Below are 19,131 nucleotides of genomic sequence, written 5' to 3'. Positions count from 1 at the left end.
ACAAATCATGTTTTCAGTCAACTCTCCCATGTACTTAGTGCCTTATATATATTTGAGTGCAAACTTTATTGAATTTTAATTCGAACGACTGAACGCTCACAAGGGTGAAAACTAGACTTTGGCTAGGGAACACTCTTACCTCTGATGTAACAGAATTGCCTGCTGTCTGATCTACTGAAATCAATTCAATCAGTTTATTCATATATAACTGTAAGGCCACAGGCCCATAGTACAGAATAGATGACAATGTGGAAGCGGTTAGGAATGTTACAAGTATTCGTTTCTTAATAACATGGCATGATATATAAAGAGAGAGAGATTTTGTATAGCCGTTTTGCTCACATGTGAAATTAAAGAGATAAACTTGTATTTATTTGGATGTACATAGTATTTCTGTTCAATAATTTTTTCCTTAAATTAACATATTTACAACTCAATCAGGCCTTTGAAAAAATCCATGCATTCAAACTCACTATCGCCGAATACACCTGCTGTACTTTGTGTGGATATAGGTAAAAATAGATGTAACTATGGAGGATCATGCAAAGTAAAATACACTGACTCAATACAGAGCTTGTTTCGTAGTTCTATAACATTTGTATAACCATTAGTTAAAGCTAAAAGTTAACGTAATTTTACCGATGCTGACGTAATATAAACTGAATTATATATGGTCTATCATGTATGTCACCCAGTCAGAGTGGAGAGCTGACCTTCCCAACTCAACATTTAAGTCTCACGCTTTCATATGACTCCCCCCAACCCCCAACCCCCAACCCCAACCCCATACCCCGTCACTGGATGAGGGAAACATGATAGTTCACTCGAAACATGAAATATCCTCCATGTATTACCCATAGGGTTTAAAATGACCGAGTTCATATTATCGCATGTGCATTAGTGCAAATATCACTACACGCGCAGCAGTATATTGTTTACGTAATCCGGACGTCATTGGTGACGTCATTTGAATATTTGCGTGACGAAAGGTCGCAGTCCCGAGTGGTGTATTCTCCCTGCAGTGTTTTGTTGTATGATAAACAACGACCACGAGTCGTTAATTTGTTATATGAGCTCAACATTCAGTACAGCCTCTGTAAGGATGTTGATAAAACGTACAAGTTCCAAAACTATTTACCCGTATTTAAATAAGGATAACTCCCGGAATACAATCCGACCTCGGCAATGTCGGACAAGTCCATATTAATTCCGAGGGATGGAGAGAGGGTTACTTTGCTATTTCCCACATTATCTCGCCTTCTTTTGGATGCGATCGTTCGGCCACTGCGTTTACCTACATTCCCAAGCTGCATTTATGGGGAACAGCTTACCAGACATTTCCCTATCAAAAATTGCGTCGTCCAATTTATGATGTCATCAAGAAGCGAGGGCATATTCGAATATCCATGTTTTATCATGAAATAAACCGCGCTTCGTTCTTCATTGTTCTTTGCGATTTATCGCGTAGCTATCTTATATTGGGTAATAAAGAAATCCTAACACTCGCATGTGTATCACACTGATTTTACTAAACTCGTGTAAGATACAAACTCGGGAAATAAAAGAATGTTGCCGAAGGAAGGTTTGTTTTGAATAGTAGTGTACTACCAGCCTTGTAATAGTGGGAACGTATGATTTGAATAGTACTGTACATCTCCATGGAATGTGTTTCAAATGTTCAGAACATGATAGATTCATATCTCCTGTTCAGCATCTGTCGCCCAATGTAGATGTCATCCTTGGTTGTGTCCACTCGATACATGTACAGAGGCCTGGAATAAAGAACACAGTCTGAATGGTTGTGTCCACTCGATACATGTACAGAGGCCTGGAATAAAGAACACAGTCTGAATGGTTGTGTCCACTCGATACATGTACAGAGGCCTGGAATAAAGAACACAGTCTGAATGGTTGTGTCCACTCGATACATGTACAGAGGCCTGGAATAAAGAACACAGTCTGAATGGTTGTGTCCACTCGATACATGTACAGAGGCCTGGAATAAAGAACACAGTCTGAATGGTTGTGTCCACTCGATACATGTACAGAGGCCTGGAATAAAGAACACAGTCTGAATGGTTGTGTCCACTCGATACATGTACAGAGGCCTGGAATAAAGAACACAGTCTGAATGGTTGTGTCCACCCAATACACAAACAGAGGCCTGGAATAATGAAAATAGTCTGAACATGGGATTATGTAGATGTCATCCTTGATTGTGTCCACCCAATACACAAACAGAGACCTGGAATAAACCAGGAAAAATACAAACATGTTTGAAACACTATGTCAAAATATCATTGACCTAACATTTGACATTCTTTGAATTTGTTGCAGAAAATCCACTACAGAGTATTAAATGTTCCCTCCGTAGCTAATCAGTGTTTAAATAACGTTAACCCCTGACGTATTCTGTATCCCGTGTCAATCCGGGTGTAACTGGGTCTTCAGCAACCCGTGCTCGTCGCAAGAGGCAAATACGGTATCGGGTGGACAGGCTCCCTGACTAGGTTGATGCTAGTCATCGTACCCCAATTACGTAGATCGATGCTCGAGATGTCAATCACTGGATTGTCTGGTTCAGATTAGATTATTTACAGATCGCATTCATATAGCTGGAGTATTGCTGAGTGCGGCGTTAAACAAAAACAAACACACTGTCATGTGACCCTAAGGACAAATGTAGACCTGGGATAGCCAGCTTATATAGTTACACCTTCACTACCTTCATCTAAACTGATCATAAAAATATTATTTTCATATTTGAGCCATTGTTCATATTTTTCATCTAGTTTGTTTTATAAACCTGTGTAAACATTAAGCACCCCTTCTTTATTAAAGTTACATATATCTCCAACGCCAATAGCATCCCCTTCTTTATTAAAGTTACATATATCTCCAACACCAATAGCATCCCCCTTCTTTATTAAAGTTACATATATCTCCAACACCAATAGCATCCCCCTTCTTTATTAAAGTTACATATATCTCCAACACCAATAGCATCCCCTTCTTTATTAAAGTTACATACATCTTCAACGCCAATAGTAACCCCTTCTTTATTAAAGTTACATATATCTCCAACGCCAATAGCATCCCCTTCTTTATTAAAGTTACATATATCTCCAACACCAATAGCATCACCTTCTTATTAAAGTTACATATATCTCCAACGCCAATAGCATCCCCTTCTTTATTAAAGTTACATATATCTTCAACGCCAATAGCTCACCTTCTTTATTAAAGTTACATATATCCCCCACGCCAATAGCATCCCCTTCTTTATTAAAGTTACATATATCTTCAACGCCAATAGCATCCCCTTCTTTATCAAAGTTACATATATCTCCAACGCCAATAGCATCCCCTTCTTTATTAAAGTTACATATATCTCCAACGCCAATAGCATCACCTTCTTTATTAGAGCTACATATATCTCCCACGCCAATAGCATCACCTTCATTATTAAAGTTACATATATCTCCAACGCCAATAGCATCCCTTCTTTATTAAAGTTACATATATCTCCCACGCCAATAGCATCCCCTTCTTTATTAAAATTACATATATCTCCCACGCCAATAGCATAACCTTCTTTATTAGAGCTACATATATCTCCCACGCCAATAGCATCCACTTCTTTATTAGAGCTACATATATCTCCCACGTCAATAGCATCACCTTCTTTATTAAAGTTACATATATCTCCAACGCCAATAGCATTACCTTCTTTATTAAAATTACATATATCTCCAACGCCAATAGCATCACCTTCTTTATTAAAGTTACATATATCTCCAACGCCAACAGCATCCCCTTCTTTATTAAAGTTACATATATCTTCAACGCCAATAGCATATCTACATTTGACATTAATCTCACTGACATTTGTCCAAGATTTCCCCGATATCCCTAGGCAGTTGTAACAAGAACGAAGAATAATATGCTAAATATGCTTCTCAAAACAAGTTAAGAAACACCCGATTATTTCCTATAACTAAAGTTAACATGTTATGGCATGACAGATTAACTATAGCAATATGAAAGAATCGGGCGTTTCTTAACTTCTTTTGAGTAGTATTTCATAGATATAAAGAAGCATGAGTTTCAAAACATGTCATCGATAATCGATTTCAGTGTCAGTATTTCATTATAAGTATTTACTTAACAAGAACAACGTTTGGCAATAAAAATTTAAAAAAGATACGATTCCCAAACATGATTATTATAATATTAGCGATATTTAACATTTTCACGTCGAATTACTCAACATAAGAGTTAGGGATCATGACATATTGTTAAATACCGTCACATTTAAAGGCACTCCGTCTTCACGACAAAAATATCTCCCAAAATATTCATGATCCATAACTATTTATCTTCAGTTTATAATGCCATTCATTCCGTGTGTTACCTCCTCCCAATGTTTGGTCCAAGGTTGCCCCTTGCAAAGAGGATGGTGATGTTGCGTCTGAAGCTGGGGTTGGTGAAGTAGTAGAGAAGTGGGTTGATCATGCAGGAGGCTTTTGCGAACATGGTGGGCAGAGTCATGACCCAGACGGGCAGGTTGTTGCTGTACACTGACCACAAGGACACGAGGGTGTAGGGTGACCACAGCAGGATGAATGATGTGGTTATGGCCAGAGCAATCTAAAATACAAAAACACAAAGAATATTGGTTTCGTTTGCATATTGCATCACGTCAGTGTTGGGATGTCAATCCAATAAGGCGAATTCCCAGTTTATTCATGAATTAAGGAGTGAGTTAGCTGGTTTAACGATATGAACAGTTTTCCAGTTTCACGACGTGTCTACTTAATGTAAGAGGAAAGCCCGAAGTGATACAGGTCTGAGGTTTGACCACTTTGGTGAAACCCACGAGCACGGGTATTTTGGTATTGACAAACCTAAACACATAATTGGGGGGAACCGGGATTCGAACCCACGATCATAGGTTTCTGACATTGCCAAGGTACGTAACTCTGCACAGCGAACTGTGGCGCCACAGACGACTGAGTCACCCATGGCCCAGGGCCATTTTGTATTGTAACATCTTGAGGGAAATATAAACCGCTGGACAAAAGAATGTATACACTTGAAAATTTGACGAAAACATTATATAGGCTATGAAAACGTTACTTGGCTGAAACAGTCGCCGAACCACTGCAAAGTAAGTACCAAAACACTACTATGATACCCGTACCAGATACATCACCACCGAATAACCAGTTCTTGTCTGTTTCCTATATTGCTTCCACCAACCATAGGTGTATACTTTCTATTGCCAGGCAGTTTAGTTGATAAGAAATATACTCAACAACGAAAGTTGTGGCGTGCTTTTTGACTCAATACAAGACAATGACTGTATCTGACGCATGAAAACTACATGACGCATGTACTACATTCGGGACCGACTGAAGAAATATAAAAAAAATCTCATGCTGTGTGGTATGTGGGTATGGTGACAGTTGAAAGTGAAAATGTCTCGGAGAGTGCCCCGTGAGTTTGAATGCAATCTAAGCATGCTTTGGAAGGAAACCTGTGGTATGTCATTCCAGATCAGAACTTAGGAGTCCCAAAGTTCCCGAACATTTCTGGCGCCTGCGACAGACGTGGAAGACATTGATCTATTTTAACTCACACATGCTCCACTGGGACCTGGAGGTCAAGCCGGCCAGGGCAATAATTCCCATTGTTCTTCACAAGATTTTCGCTGGACAATACGTGTCACATATGATCTGACGTTGCCGTGTTGAAATGTCCACGGGGACGTTGATTAAGGTACGGGATACGGGCTGAATAATTTCATCACGATAACGTTAACCGCGTTCAGGTTTCCTTCGATCGAAGTCAAATGAATCCGCTGCGTTGCTGTTATCCCATACCATACCGCTACCGCCACCAAAACCATCTTATGCAAGGATATAGTTGTCGACGTAACGCTTACCTCGGCATACCGCTGTCCTCGACGCAACCCTTACATCAACGTAACCTTTACATCGACGTAACGCTCACCTCGACGTCAATTAACATGATTACGACCAAAATAACGGTAAAGTCGAAAACGGGACATGTGTTAACATCATAACTACCGCGCTTAATCATGACTACCGCGCATGAGTTTGGTTTAACTCATTCATGTCATTTGTATCCAGTTTTTATCTCCCATTAAAATGTGACGAAATGGGACTCACGGTACATTATGTTGCGAGAGAAATTTAAAATGATAAAAAACTGTGTACAGTGTGTTCTATAACATACAGGAAACATTTCTTTAAAAACCTATCTTTTAATTATAATAAGGAGAAGAAGAAGAAGAAGAAGAAGAAATTGGGTACTTATATTGCGTTAGGCTCCATTCACTCGGTGCATGTTCACATCGCTAGCATTATTACTCCTGTCATTGCATCTGTGTGCGCTCGATGTTCATACTCGGCTCCCTGGGGATCATACCCCACAAGCTGCCTCGTCAGGCGCTAGAAGGTCCACAGTCACATGTTTATATCATCTCATCATCGTGATACCGCAGCCACAAGCTGCCTCGTCAGGCGTTAGAAGGTCCACAGTCACATGTTTATATCATCTCATCATCGTGATACCGCAACCACAAGCTGCCCCGTCAGGCGTTAGAGGGTCCACAGTCACATGTTTATATCATCTCATCATCGTGATACCGCCACCACAAGCTGCCCCGTCAGGCGTTAGAGGGTCCACAGTCACATGTTTATATCATCTCATCATCGTGATACCGCCACCACAAGCTGCCTCGTCAGGCGTTAGAGGGTCCACAGTCACATGTTTATATCATCTCATCATCGTGATACCGCCACCACAAGCTGCCTCGTCAGGCGTTAGAAGGTCCACAGTCACATGTTTATATCATCTCATCATCGTGATACCGCCACCACAAGCTGCCTCGTCAGGCGTTAGAAGGTCCACAGTCACATGTTTATATCATCTCATCATCGTGATACCGCCACCACAAGCTGCCTCGTCAGGCGCTAGAAGGTCCACAGTCACATGTTTATATCATCTCATCAACGTGATACCGCCACCACAGGCTGCCCCGTCAGGCGTTAGAGGGTCCACAGTCACATGTTTATATCATCTCATCATCGTGATACCGCCACCACAAGCTGCCTCGTCAGACGTTAGAGGGTCCACAGTCACATGTTTATATCATCTCATCATCGTGATACCGCCACCACAAGCTGCCTCGTCAGGCGCTAGAAGGTCCACAGTCACATGTTTATATCATCTCATCATCGTGATACCGCCACCACAGGCTGCCCCGTCAGGCGTTAGAGGGTCCACAGTCACATGTTTATATCATCTCATCATCGTGATACCGCCACCACAAGCTGCCTCGTCAGGCGTTAGAAGGTCCACAGTCACATGTTTATATCATCTCATCATCGTGATACCGCCACCACAAGCTGCCTCGTCAGGCGTTAGAGGGTCCACAGTCACATGTTTATATCATCTCATCATCGTGATACCGCCACCACAAGCTGCCTCGTCAGGCGTTAGAAGGTCCACAGTCACATGTTTATATCATCTCATCATCGTGATACCGCAGCCACAAGCTGCCCCGTCAGGCGCTAGAAGGTCCACAGTCACATGTTTATATCATCTCATCATCGTGATACCGCAACCACAAGCTGCCCCGTCAGGCGTTAGAGGGTCCACAGTCACATGTTTATATCATCACATCATCGTGATACCGCCACCACAAGCTGCCCCGTCAGGCGTTAGAAGGTCCACAGTCACATGTTTATATCATCTCATCATCGTGATACCGCCACCACAAGCTGCCTCGTCAGGCGTTAGAGGGTCCACAGTCACATGTTTATATCATCTCATCATCGTGATACCGCCACCACAAGCTGCCCCGTCAGGCGTTAGAAGGTCCACAGTCACATGTTTATATCATCTCATCATCGTGATACCGCAACCACAAGCTGCCCCGTCAGGCGCTAGAAGGTCCACAGTCACATGTTTATATCATCTCATCATCGTGATACCGCCACCACAAGCTGCCTCGTCAGGCGTGAGAAGGTCCACAGTCACATGTTTATATCATCTCATCATCGTGATACCGCAACCACAAGCTGCCCCGTCAGGCGTTAGAAGGTCCACAGTCACATGTTTATATCATCTCATCATCGTGATACCGCCACCACAAGCTGCCTCGTCAGGCGTTAGAGGGTCCACAGTCACATGTTTATATCATCTCATCATCGTGATACCGCCACCACAAGCTGCCTCGTCAGGCGTTAGAGGGTCCACAGTCACATGTTTATATCATCTCATCATCGTGATACCGCAGCCACAAGCTGCCTCGTCAGGCGTTAGAAGGTCCACAGTCACATGTTTATATCATCTCATCATCGTGATACCGCAGCCACAAGCTGCCTCGTCAGGCGTTAGAAGGTCCACAGTCACATGTTTATATCATCTCATCATCGTGATACCGCCACCACAAGCTGCCTCGTCAGGCGCTAGAAGGTCCACAGTCACATGTTTATATCATCACATCATCATGATACCGCCACCACAAGCTGCCCCGTCAGGCGTTAGAGGGTCCACAGTCACATGTTTATATCATCTCATCATCGTGATACCGCCACCACAAGCTGCCTCGTCAGACGTTAGAGGGTCCACAGTCACATGTTTATATCACCTCATCATCGTGATACCGCCACCACAAGCTGCCTCGTCAGGCGTTAGAAGGTCCACAGTCACATGTTTATATCATCTCATCATCGTGATACCGCCACCACAAGCTGCCTCGTCAGACGTTAGAAGGTCCACAGTCACATGTTTATATCATCTCATCATCGTGATACCGCCACCACAAGCTGCCTCGTCAGGCGTTAGAAGGTCCACAGTCACATGTTTATATCATCTCATCATCGTGATACCGCAACCACAAGCTGCCCCGTCAGGTGCTAGAAGGTCCACAGTCACATGTTTATATCATCTCATCATCGTGATACCGCCACCACAAGCTGCCTCGTCAGGCGTTAGAGGGTCCACAGTCACATGTTTATATCATCTCATCAGCGTGATACCGCCACCACAAGCTGCCCCGTCAGGCGTTAGAAGGTCCACAGTCACATGTTTATATCATCTCATCATCGTGATACCGCAACCACAAGCACTGCTACTACTGTTACTACTTCTGCCACTGCATGTATATAGGGACGGTCGGGTATCCTAGTGGTTAAAGCGTTAGCTCGTCACGCCGAAGACCCGGGTTCGATTCCCGACATGGGTACAATGTGTGAAGCCCATTTCTGATATTGATGGAATATTGCTAAAAAGCGGCGTAAAACCATACTCACTCACTCAATGTATAACAACTACCACCACGACGACTACTAATACGACTACCTCTACTACTACTTGTACTACTATTACTATTGCAGCTGCTGCTACTATTACTACTACTACCACTACTACTAGTAGTAGTACCACACCGCCATCATCAACTCCAACACAATTACCCCGGCTGTCACTAATACCGCAGCTAAAACTACAACTACCCCTACTACCACTACTTCTGCTATTACAACAAACATTGCTACCAAGAACTACAAAGACGTGGGGTGACGCTGCAGATTCGGTTCAACAGATACATATAGGGTTGGTTAGGGAAGGGAGGAAAGTGCGTGTTTTTGTTAGGTAAAGAATTGACTTGCGTTTGCATGTGTTTGTGACGCGTGCCACAGGTAAGGTAGGATGCGCTCACATTTTCGTGAACACACGGTGTCATCACTATTTGAAAGTGATTCGTAAACGCATACTCATGATACAGAGGGAATCGTACAATGGACTTTAAGCTGAAATCTCTTGTGGATATGAAAAGGGTTTTGTCGTTTCTATTTATATCAATCATATACATGCATCTCTATTATTTCTGCAGGACTTTACTGAAATGAGAATGATCAAAACGGAGTTTTTGGTTTAAGAAGAATGCATTATGTTAGTATTTAAAATGAAACAGGTGTCATATGTGATATAACCCTGACGCCAAACGAAACTTGACCATAGTTTTAAATCACTATAATTTAAACACCATATGGTTGAAGTAAAATGTATTGCAAACATCAAAATCTCAACGAAATCAACAATTAAAATGGCATTCATACAGCACCCGATATTGGCATGGCAGTTGCCCGAATTAAAGTGGGGTAGAAAAAACAAACTTTCAACGTAATGCACAAAGGGCACACACATCTAAAATCGCCCAAGTTCAATGACACGTCACATTAAAGGCGTGTATGACCTGCTACAAGACACGCAACAACTCCCAGGTGCACAGAAAGAATCAGTCATCTGATGACGTCACAATTCTTATTGGAGGGCTGGGATCAGTTCTTGTCGGTTGGCTCGTGGATGTGGTCGCACTCGAACACGACGATCCATGACATTCCACAGAAGTCCTATGGGAGAACATGTCGCAAGTGCAAAATACGCAAGTGCCGGTCTTCATTGGGCGTAGTTACCCTGGGTCTGCCTGTTCTTGGCCTGTCTGATGTCTGCCCGGTCTGTCTGTAACGCTGCATCACGTCAGTTACAGTAACACGGGAGCAACCAAAAGTTCTAGCGATGTGGGTATGGATGGCTCCCATCTGTATCATACCCAGGGACCGCTCGCATTGTTCGTGTGTCAGTCGTGGCATTTCTGTGATATATGTTTTTATCAGTGTGGGTGTCTTACATTCCGTCCGTAATATATATATACCCGTATTGCATGTGTAGTTTCCTTAGTGCATGTGTCGTGTCTTTTCGCATTACAAACCAACATGACGTGGACGTGTATCAATTTCTGCAAAAATATCGTTGTGTTTGGGGGATGTGTTTCACACTGATTTAGTTTGAACTCTTTGAGGATTTAGGATTATGGTCAAGTCTCAAAAGGAACCAAGATTTTGCGTGCTCACACAAAGATAACATCATGCAGGTTTTCCGTGTTTTATGTAGCGTCAGTAAAAGCCGAAGTAAAGCTTGTTGGAGGCCATTTTCAAATTTGAAGAAGGGTGACCGATGTCACTTTCAACATGCTCCCTTGTTTACTCGGGTGAACAAATGCATGTGTTTGTGTTAGGTACAAGCTGTGGGGCAGGTTACGCTGACGTCTTCGCGCACACGTGGATCATCACTATTTGATAGTGATTCGTAAACATATCAATATAATGCTTATGGTACAGTCGGAACCGAACAATGGACTCTATCGCAGAGATGTTTTATGATTTTGGAAAATGTTTTGTCTCTGTTTAATGATAAACATATGGACCTAGCATTATACGTTCATTATACTACTACTACTACTACTACTACTACTACTACTACTACTCCTTCCACTGCTACCACTACGACTACAAGTAAAGAGACTACTTATACTGCTGCTACTGCTACTACTACTACTACTACTACTACTACTACTACTACTACTACTACTACGACTACTTCTACTGCTACCACTACGACTACAAGTACAGAAACTACTACTACTGCTGCTACTGCTACTACTACTACTACTACTACTACTACTACTCCTTCCACTGCTACCACTACGACTACAAGTAAAGAGACTACTTATACTGCTGCTACTGCTACTACTACTACTACTACTACTACTACTACTACGACTACTTCTACTGCTACCACTACGACTACAAGTACAGAAACTACTACTACTGCTGCTACTGCTACTACTACTATGACTATGACTATGACTACACTTTTCACTCCTACTGCCGCTTCTACTACTACCACTATTACTACCATTACTACTACTATTACAGTTGATGTTACTACTACTACCTCTACCACTACTACTACTACTACTACTACTACTACCATTCCTACTACTACTACTACTACTCCTGCTAGTGCTGCTGCTACTTCTACTACTATAACTACTACTACTAGTATGGCAACTACTACTGTTACTACATTTACTCCTGCGTCTGCTACTACTACTATGACTACTTCTAATGCTACTACTACGACTACAAGTACAGAGACTATTACTACTGCTTCTACTACTACTACTAATATGACTATGACTATGACTACGCTTTCCACTCCTACTACGACTACTACCGCTACTGCTGCAACTACTACTACCGCTACTGCTACGACTACTACCGCTACTGCTACAACTACTGCTACTACTGCTACAACAACTACCGCTATTACTGCTACTACTACCGCTACTACTGCTACTACTACTACTACTACTACTACTACAACAACAGTCCCGTCAATGTACTCACCATTGTCACTCTTCTCTCCCTCCTCATCTTATGAAGAAACGCTCCTTCACTAAGCCTGAGTCCTGCTATGACAGTAGTGGTCAAGTTGACGCGCACTGACCAGGCTTTCTTCACAATCTTGTAGTAACAGAAGGCCATCAACACAATGTGTATGGTGTAGCAGTACACTATGAGGCACCAGGTGTACGCTATGGATCCCTTGTCTTTGCTAGCCCAGTCCACACTGCAGGAGGTACCGAAAGGCTCAAAGGTGTAGGAACTCCACCCCATCAACGGCGGTAACGTCCACATGAGTGCGTACACCCACAAACACACGATTACTTTTCTGGTAACAAAGTTTAAATAGTAACCTGCAACAGACAACATATAATGTGAATTTGGTCACAACTGTAATAACACGAATTTCTCTCATGTTGCATAACAGTAGAATTAACTATAGTGAAAAAGTGTTTTGTACGGTGTCAAGCAACAATCAAACACTTACTCTTTATGCAAATTGTGTGAGTAGCAGTTGCATCCGGTAGGGCGGGACATACTTACCTTTTACGCGAACACCTGGTGTCATCACTGATTTTCAGTGATCCATTTATCTAATTTGCTCCGCTAAATTGTCATTTACGTCCAGTGGAATCTATTTCAGCAGATAATCTAGACTGATAATTATCTCGTGTTGACGTTTTAAATTTCAATGAGGAGACAATGTTGAGCGGATTAAAGTATCAACTTGGCGTAGATAATGAAAACTGTGACGTCACCATCTAGTGTGACGTCATTATACAGTACTAAAGCAATATCTGCATGACGTCACAATGCTGAAACACGTGAAATCCTAATTTGACATATGTCACTCACGCCTTCCAAAAGAGTGCCGCGTTAATGCGTTCTTGTCAGTGGAGAAAGGAGATACACCTAATAAAGATTAGATACCTATTGTTTTAGTTTTGCACTTCTCAAATTCCAAAACGCAGTAGGTTTATCTCCATTTTATCTTGATGACAAGTTCACTTTAAAATCGATACTCTTTTGGAAGGCGTCAGTACACATGGGTCAAGAGGTCAGACATCTTAGAACATTCCGAAAAGGAGTCACAAGTAGTGACACACGTGACAAACATCACCGACCATTGGAGCTGAAGATGAGCTGACCCTGCGCAGCATGAGAGACTGCTCGTGTTTGTGACACAGTGGTTAGTGAATGTTTCATTTAGTGAGTGAGTATGGTTTTACGCCGCTTTCAGCAATATGCCAGCAATATCACGTCGGGGGACACCGGAAAAAGGGCTTCACACTTTCAATTAGGCGTATGTGTTCTGAAACAGATTTGATCGTGTTTGATAAGTTGTTGTGACAAGCGTTGTGTAGTGTTAGTGAGTGACAAAAACATTTGATAATGTGACGATATCGGTAGGTTGGTTGGTCTGTTGTCTGCAATATTCCAGCTATGTGACAGCGGTCTGTAAATAATCGAGTCTGCACCATACAATCCAGTGATTGATATCATGAGCATCGATCCTCGCAATTGGGATCGATGACATGCATCAACCAAGTCAGCGAGCCTAACCCTATCCCGTTAGTCGCCTCTTACGACAAGCATTGTCGCTTTTGTCGGCTAGGATGCGTTGCTGAATACCTAGTCTACCCCGGATCTTCACGGGTCGACGATATCGGACGTCTACAGTAGGAGTTATAGGCAAGCATTATATATGAATCGATACGTAGGCTATCTACAGATCGATGTATTCACACGCGAGTTTTTGGTTGAAAAGGCTCGTTAATTTTGAGGAACCTGATGGAATAAAATATGCGATTTTAATGTTATTTTAACCAATCACAATCCTGCATTCTTCATACATGGTAGAATCCTACTTGGTCGACAATGACTTTATACTATGACATTAGAGTCTGTTTCCTTTTCTCCGTATCCTGTTGTGGAGTAAAGTAAAGACATTTATCGGATTTTGACATATATGTTTATATTTACATATTATTGTATAATATATTCTCCTTTAGATATCATGCTTTCATACTTATATATTTATATTTTATTTTATTTTATTTTGTCTACTTTCAACGAAACTTGCTGCTATTGACTGCCGACGTAATATAACGTGAAAGACTCCGCTATTATCTATACTCTCTACTGAATAGCCGACATAGCTTCGGGATTTTCTTGTGAAGCAGACACACTGTGCCCGGACTGAATACTGTTAACACCAGCGGTAGACTTCACTCACTCACTCCCTCCCTCCCTCCCTCACTCCCTCACTCCCTCACTCACTCACTCACTCACAATACTATTGATCGTCTTTGGCCAGTGACTCAGTGATCGTGGCCCTCATGATATATTTGGGATTCGAAGCCACGATGTCTGGGCCACAACTCTAGATACACACAGCCAATTGTGGAGCTACAGACAACAGACAATCCATGCCCCTCATGGTGGACCTTAACAACGTGTATTATATGTCAAGTAATATACTGGTTCAAGAATGCAACCGACTATATTTGTACCAGGGAAAATCCGGGTTAGAATTGATCTTCGGCAACCCATGCTTGTCTTAAGTGGCGATTAACAGGGTCGGGTGGTCAGGCTCGCTGACTTGGTTGATGTTTGTCATCGTATCCCAATTGCGTTGATCGATGCTCATGATTTTAATCACTGGATTGTCTGGTCCAGACTTTATTTTTTACAGACCGACGTCATATAGCTGGAAGAATTCTGAGTGCGGCGTTAAACAATAAATAAACAAACAAACAAACTGGTCGTTGAAGTGTTATCAGAACGAAATCAGGGTTAGGGTGGTCGGGCTCGCTGACTTGGTTGATGCATATCATTGTATCCCAATTTCGTAGATCGATGCTCATGATGTCAATCACTGGATTGTCTGGTCCAGACTTCATATAACTGGAATATTGCTGACTGTGGCGTTAATCAGAAATAAAATAACCTGTCAAAATACATTACAGTGAATTGGGAAAACGTTTACAACTGACTTGCAATTTCCCAGATAATTCTCGATTGTTGACTACGGAAAAGCCTCCATGTCCCTTTACGTTCTATACCAATTATATGATGTGTGAAACAAAATAAAAATTCCAAATGACAAAGAAAATAGTTTAGCTGGAGAAAGAGAGTTCGGCGTCACAAACAATCATCATTTGTTTGTAAACATGACGGTCAGTCGGTTGTCAGTTAAATTCCATGCACAGTTGCAGACAATTTCGATTGTTGTCTTGTTATTTCAAGTTTATTTAAAAACTCGAAAATTCGATTATTTTCTCGTTACTTCCATTATTTGCTCATTTTTTCAATAATTTTCTCGTTACTTAGATTCTTTTCTCGTAATTTCGATATTTTTTTCGTCATTTCATCTTGATTTAAAAAAAGAAATCGAAATCTCGATTTTTCTCTCATTATTTTAATTATTTTCTCGTTACTTCGATTATTTTCTCGTAATTTCGACTTGTTTCACGTTATTATAACTTTATTTCAAAAACTCGAAATTTCGATTTTGTTCTCGTTATTGCAATCATTTTCTCGAGATTACGAATTTTCTCGTTACTTGTGATAAATATGAAATAACGAGAAAGTAATCGTAATTATGAGAAGAAAAAAGAAGTAACGAGAAAAAAATCGAAGAAGCGGGAAAAAATTCGAGGTTTTTTAGAGAAACTTGTTATAACGAGAAAATATTCGAAGTAACGAGAAAAAACTCGTTATTTCGAGAAAATAATTGAAATAAGGAGAAAATAATCGAAGTAACGAGAAAGAACTAGAAATTTCGAGAAAATAATTGAAATAACGAGAAATTACGATTTAAAAAAGTATTGCTGCTACCAAAGTGGCATCAAAAGGGTTTCGTAGTTCTGGTGTATGGCGAAGGTAGCGTAAAGAGCCGAGTGGACCCGAGTGACCTGTCAAAAACGGCCGTCAATTAACACGGTTTAAGTGAATTCATGCTATATCTCTGCAGTATGCTGGTCAAGGTATTCTAAAGTCAGCTGTGTACTGACTCTCACACAAATGTAATAAAAGTACCTACTGTGTTCTGGATAGCACACTGACACATAGCGATAGACACTGAGGAATGCCAGTGTATTGATGTTGGCCTGTGCCAAGGTGAAGCAGGTGAACCCCTGTATAAGACATCCCACACGACCAAACAAATAGCGACCTGCGAAACTAGAGGCGGTTGTCAAAGGGTATCCAAAAATAGAAATCCCAATGTCGGATATTGCCAGGTTGAAAAGCAGTTGGTTGTGAGGTTTTCTGCGCAACTTCCGGTTCCGGCATAACGTGAGAATGACAAGGGCGTTTCCTACCGTTGCAGTGGTGCCTGAAACATGAAACGACATGACATGACATGACGTAAAATAACATAACAAAGTGAGTGAGGAGTATGGTTTTACGCCGCTTTTAGCAATATTCCAGCAATATCTCGGCGGGGGACACCAGAAATGGGCTTCACACATTGTACCCAGGTCGGGAATCGAAACCGGATCTTTGGCGTGACGAGCGAACGCTTTAACCACTAGGCTATCCGACCGCCCCTAACATGACACGACACGACACGACATGGCAGTGTTACGATGAAACATAAGAAAAATGTCTATTGTACGATTCCGACTACATGTATATCTGAATCTGAATCTGAATCTTAATGTGTTTATGAATCTGTCAAATAGTGATCGTGTCAGGTGTTCGCTAACAGGCGAGCCCATCCTGCCCATCAGTGGCAACCGTCATAAACACATGCAAACGCAAGTCAATTGTTCGCCTAAAAAAGACACAAGAAGTCAAAATAGGGAATGGCATTAGACATCATATTTGTCACCGATGGGTCAAATCTGGAAATGTCCTCCACAAGCCAAAGACAGAAATACTATCACAATGCTCTAGTCTAGCGTCATTCGTCCTACATACCCCAGACCATATATTTAATGCAATGGTCATTCGAAATACTATACAATCACGTGGACTCCGTAGTTTCAGAGGACTGACTTATTAAGTTTGTCAAGACAGGAAGACAAGAAGACACTGATTCAAAGCGGGAAGTCGCCATCGGCCATATACTTGCATGTTTCAAGGACAATTATTGGTTAAACTTATGTAGAGAAATTAATTCCGAACTCAAACGCAAGATTTGTAACATGTATTTAAAGACATATAGATTATTTCGATAACTAATAACATCTATTTCAGCAATAACACATATTTATGTTGAGTACAAATACGATAAGGGAATCACGACCAAATAAATCATCAAGCCAAAGTCAGTTGCGTCCCTTAACCCCTAATGCTGGGTTCGAATCCCATGTTCGCCATTATTATATTCCTCGTTTTTTTCAGCACCATATTTGAATTCATGTTTTGTTTGTTTATTTGTTTCTTTGATGTTTATCGCCGCGCTCAACAATATTCCAGCTATATAATTTACGGTCTGTAAATAGTCGAGTCTGGACCAGACAATCCAGTGATTGATATCATGAGCATCTATCTACGCAAATGGTATACGATGACAAATCACCGAGCCTGACAACCGATCCCGTTAGCCTCTTACGACAAACATGGGTTGCTGAAGACAAATTCTAACCCGGATCTTCACGGATTGTTTGATGGTCTTGAGTTGGCTAACACTAGCAGCGAAAGTCTCAAAACACGTCCCATGAAACCTAGATACACATATATCTCAAACATAAATCAGTACATGCGAGCCAAGAGACTCGACCGCCTTGGAGAAGAATAAACTCGAAAAGGATGCTGACAAACATTCCCTTGACATCATATTTGCCGCATGCCACACGATCTCAACCCGAGAGTCTGCTAATTGGCATACTAAACTGGACAAAAGATTCAGCGAACTCAGATTAGAGTTCACAGACAGGAATCCCTATGACTCGAAGCTATTCATGGAGCCTCCAAGCATCCCACGAAAAGTCCACGCCGTCAAGAGCTAGGAAATTCCCGCTCTTACCAACAGTACAACAACAGCTCTAGACCCTCATCAAACGTCACAGGAATACAACCCAGTCAGGAAACATCCAGCTATTAAAAGCCCATGGGCAACTGGACAACGCCCTCAAAGTGAGCGGAACAATACACACTGACCTTAACCAAGAACAAATCAAACTGAATCTTAACACTAATTGTTGCAATAAAAATTCTGAACCAAATTCACATGTGTTTGTGACCAATCTGTCTGATTACCAACTAAATGTTTGTTTGTTTGTCGTTTATTCCAGCTATATGACGGCGGTCTGTAAATAATCGAGTCTGAACCAGACAATCCAGTGATTGACATCATGAGCATCAATCCATGCGATTTGGATACGATGACATGCATCAACCAAGTCAGCGAGCCTGACCACCCTATCCCGTTAGTCCTCTCTTACGACAAGCATAGTCGCCTTTTACGGCAAGCATGGGTTGCTGAAGACATATTCTACCCCCGAATCTTCACGGGCCTCTGACTTAATGAGACAGAAGGTAGTGTTCTCAGCAAGGGCATCATTTACAGCCCAACGCCCTTACAAACGGATCGTAGTAAAATTTACGCTGATCTAAACGCCTTTCTTAGAAGGATGAGAATTATCTCATTTCTTTCATAAGACTAATGAAACAGGTACAAGTGATCCCACCAATCACCTGGCCCGGAAGTTTGGTCCACGAAGTACCTGGACCCCATCTCCGGGTACAGACCATGCGCTCGATGCATTTATCAAATGAGTAAAACAACAGTTCCTTAAAATGAACACCATTCCGTTCACGCGCAACAACCTTTCGCCTGCACAAAGGACAGCCATTGCCAGTCCCCGACATCATCATGAAAAGTCTGTTAAAGGAT

General features: G+C 41.8%; 1 protein-coding gene across 1 annotated transcript in view; it reads right to left on the bottom strand.

Annotated features, from left to right (window-relative positions):
* Positions 1–810: 810 nt before the first annotated feature.
* LOC124147321 (rhodopsin, G0-coupled-like) overlaps positions 811–19,131 on the bottom strand; it is a 34,778-nt gene continuing 16,457 nt past the window's right edge. The window contains exons 2-5 of the mRNA XM_048402475.1: positions 16,330–16,623; positions 12,288–12,637; positions 4,415–4,650; positions 811–1,772 (exon numbers count right to left, since the gene is read on the bottom strand). Coding sequence (XP_048258432.1) covers positions 1,679–1,772; positions 4,415–4,650; positions 12,288–12,637; positions 16,330–16,623 — 974 coding nt within the window. The 3' untranslated portion in view covers positions 811–1,678. The remainder of the gene's footprint in view (positions 1,773–4,414; positions 4,651–12,287; positions 12,638–16,329; positions 16,624–19,131) is intronic.

The sequence above is a fragment of the Haliotis rufescens genome, unplaced genomic scaffold (genome assembly GCF_023055435.1).
Source record: "Haliotis rufescens isolate VD_foot unplaced genomic scaffold, xgHalRufe1.0.p SCAF_26, whole genome shotgun sequence".
Lineage (NCBI taxonomy): Eukaryota > Metazoa > Mollusca > Gastropoda > Lepetellida > Haliotidae > Haliotis > Haliotis rufescens.
Note: the sequence above shows the minus strand (reverse complement) of the source record. Positions and strands in the feature narration are given on the sequence as shown.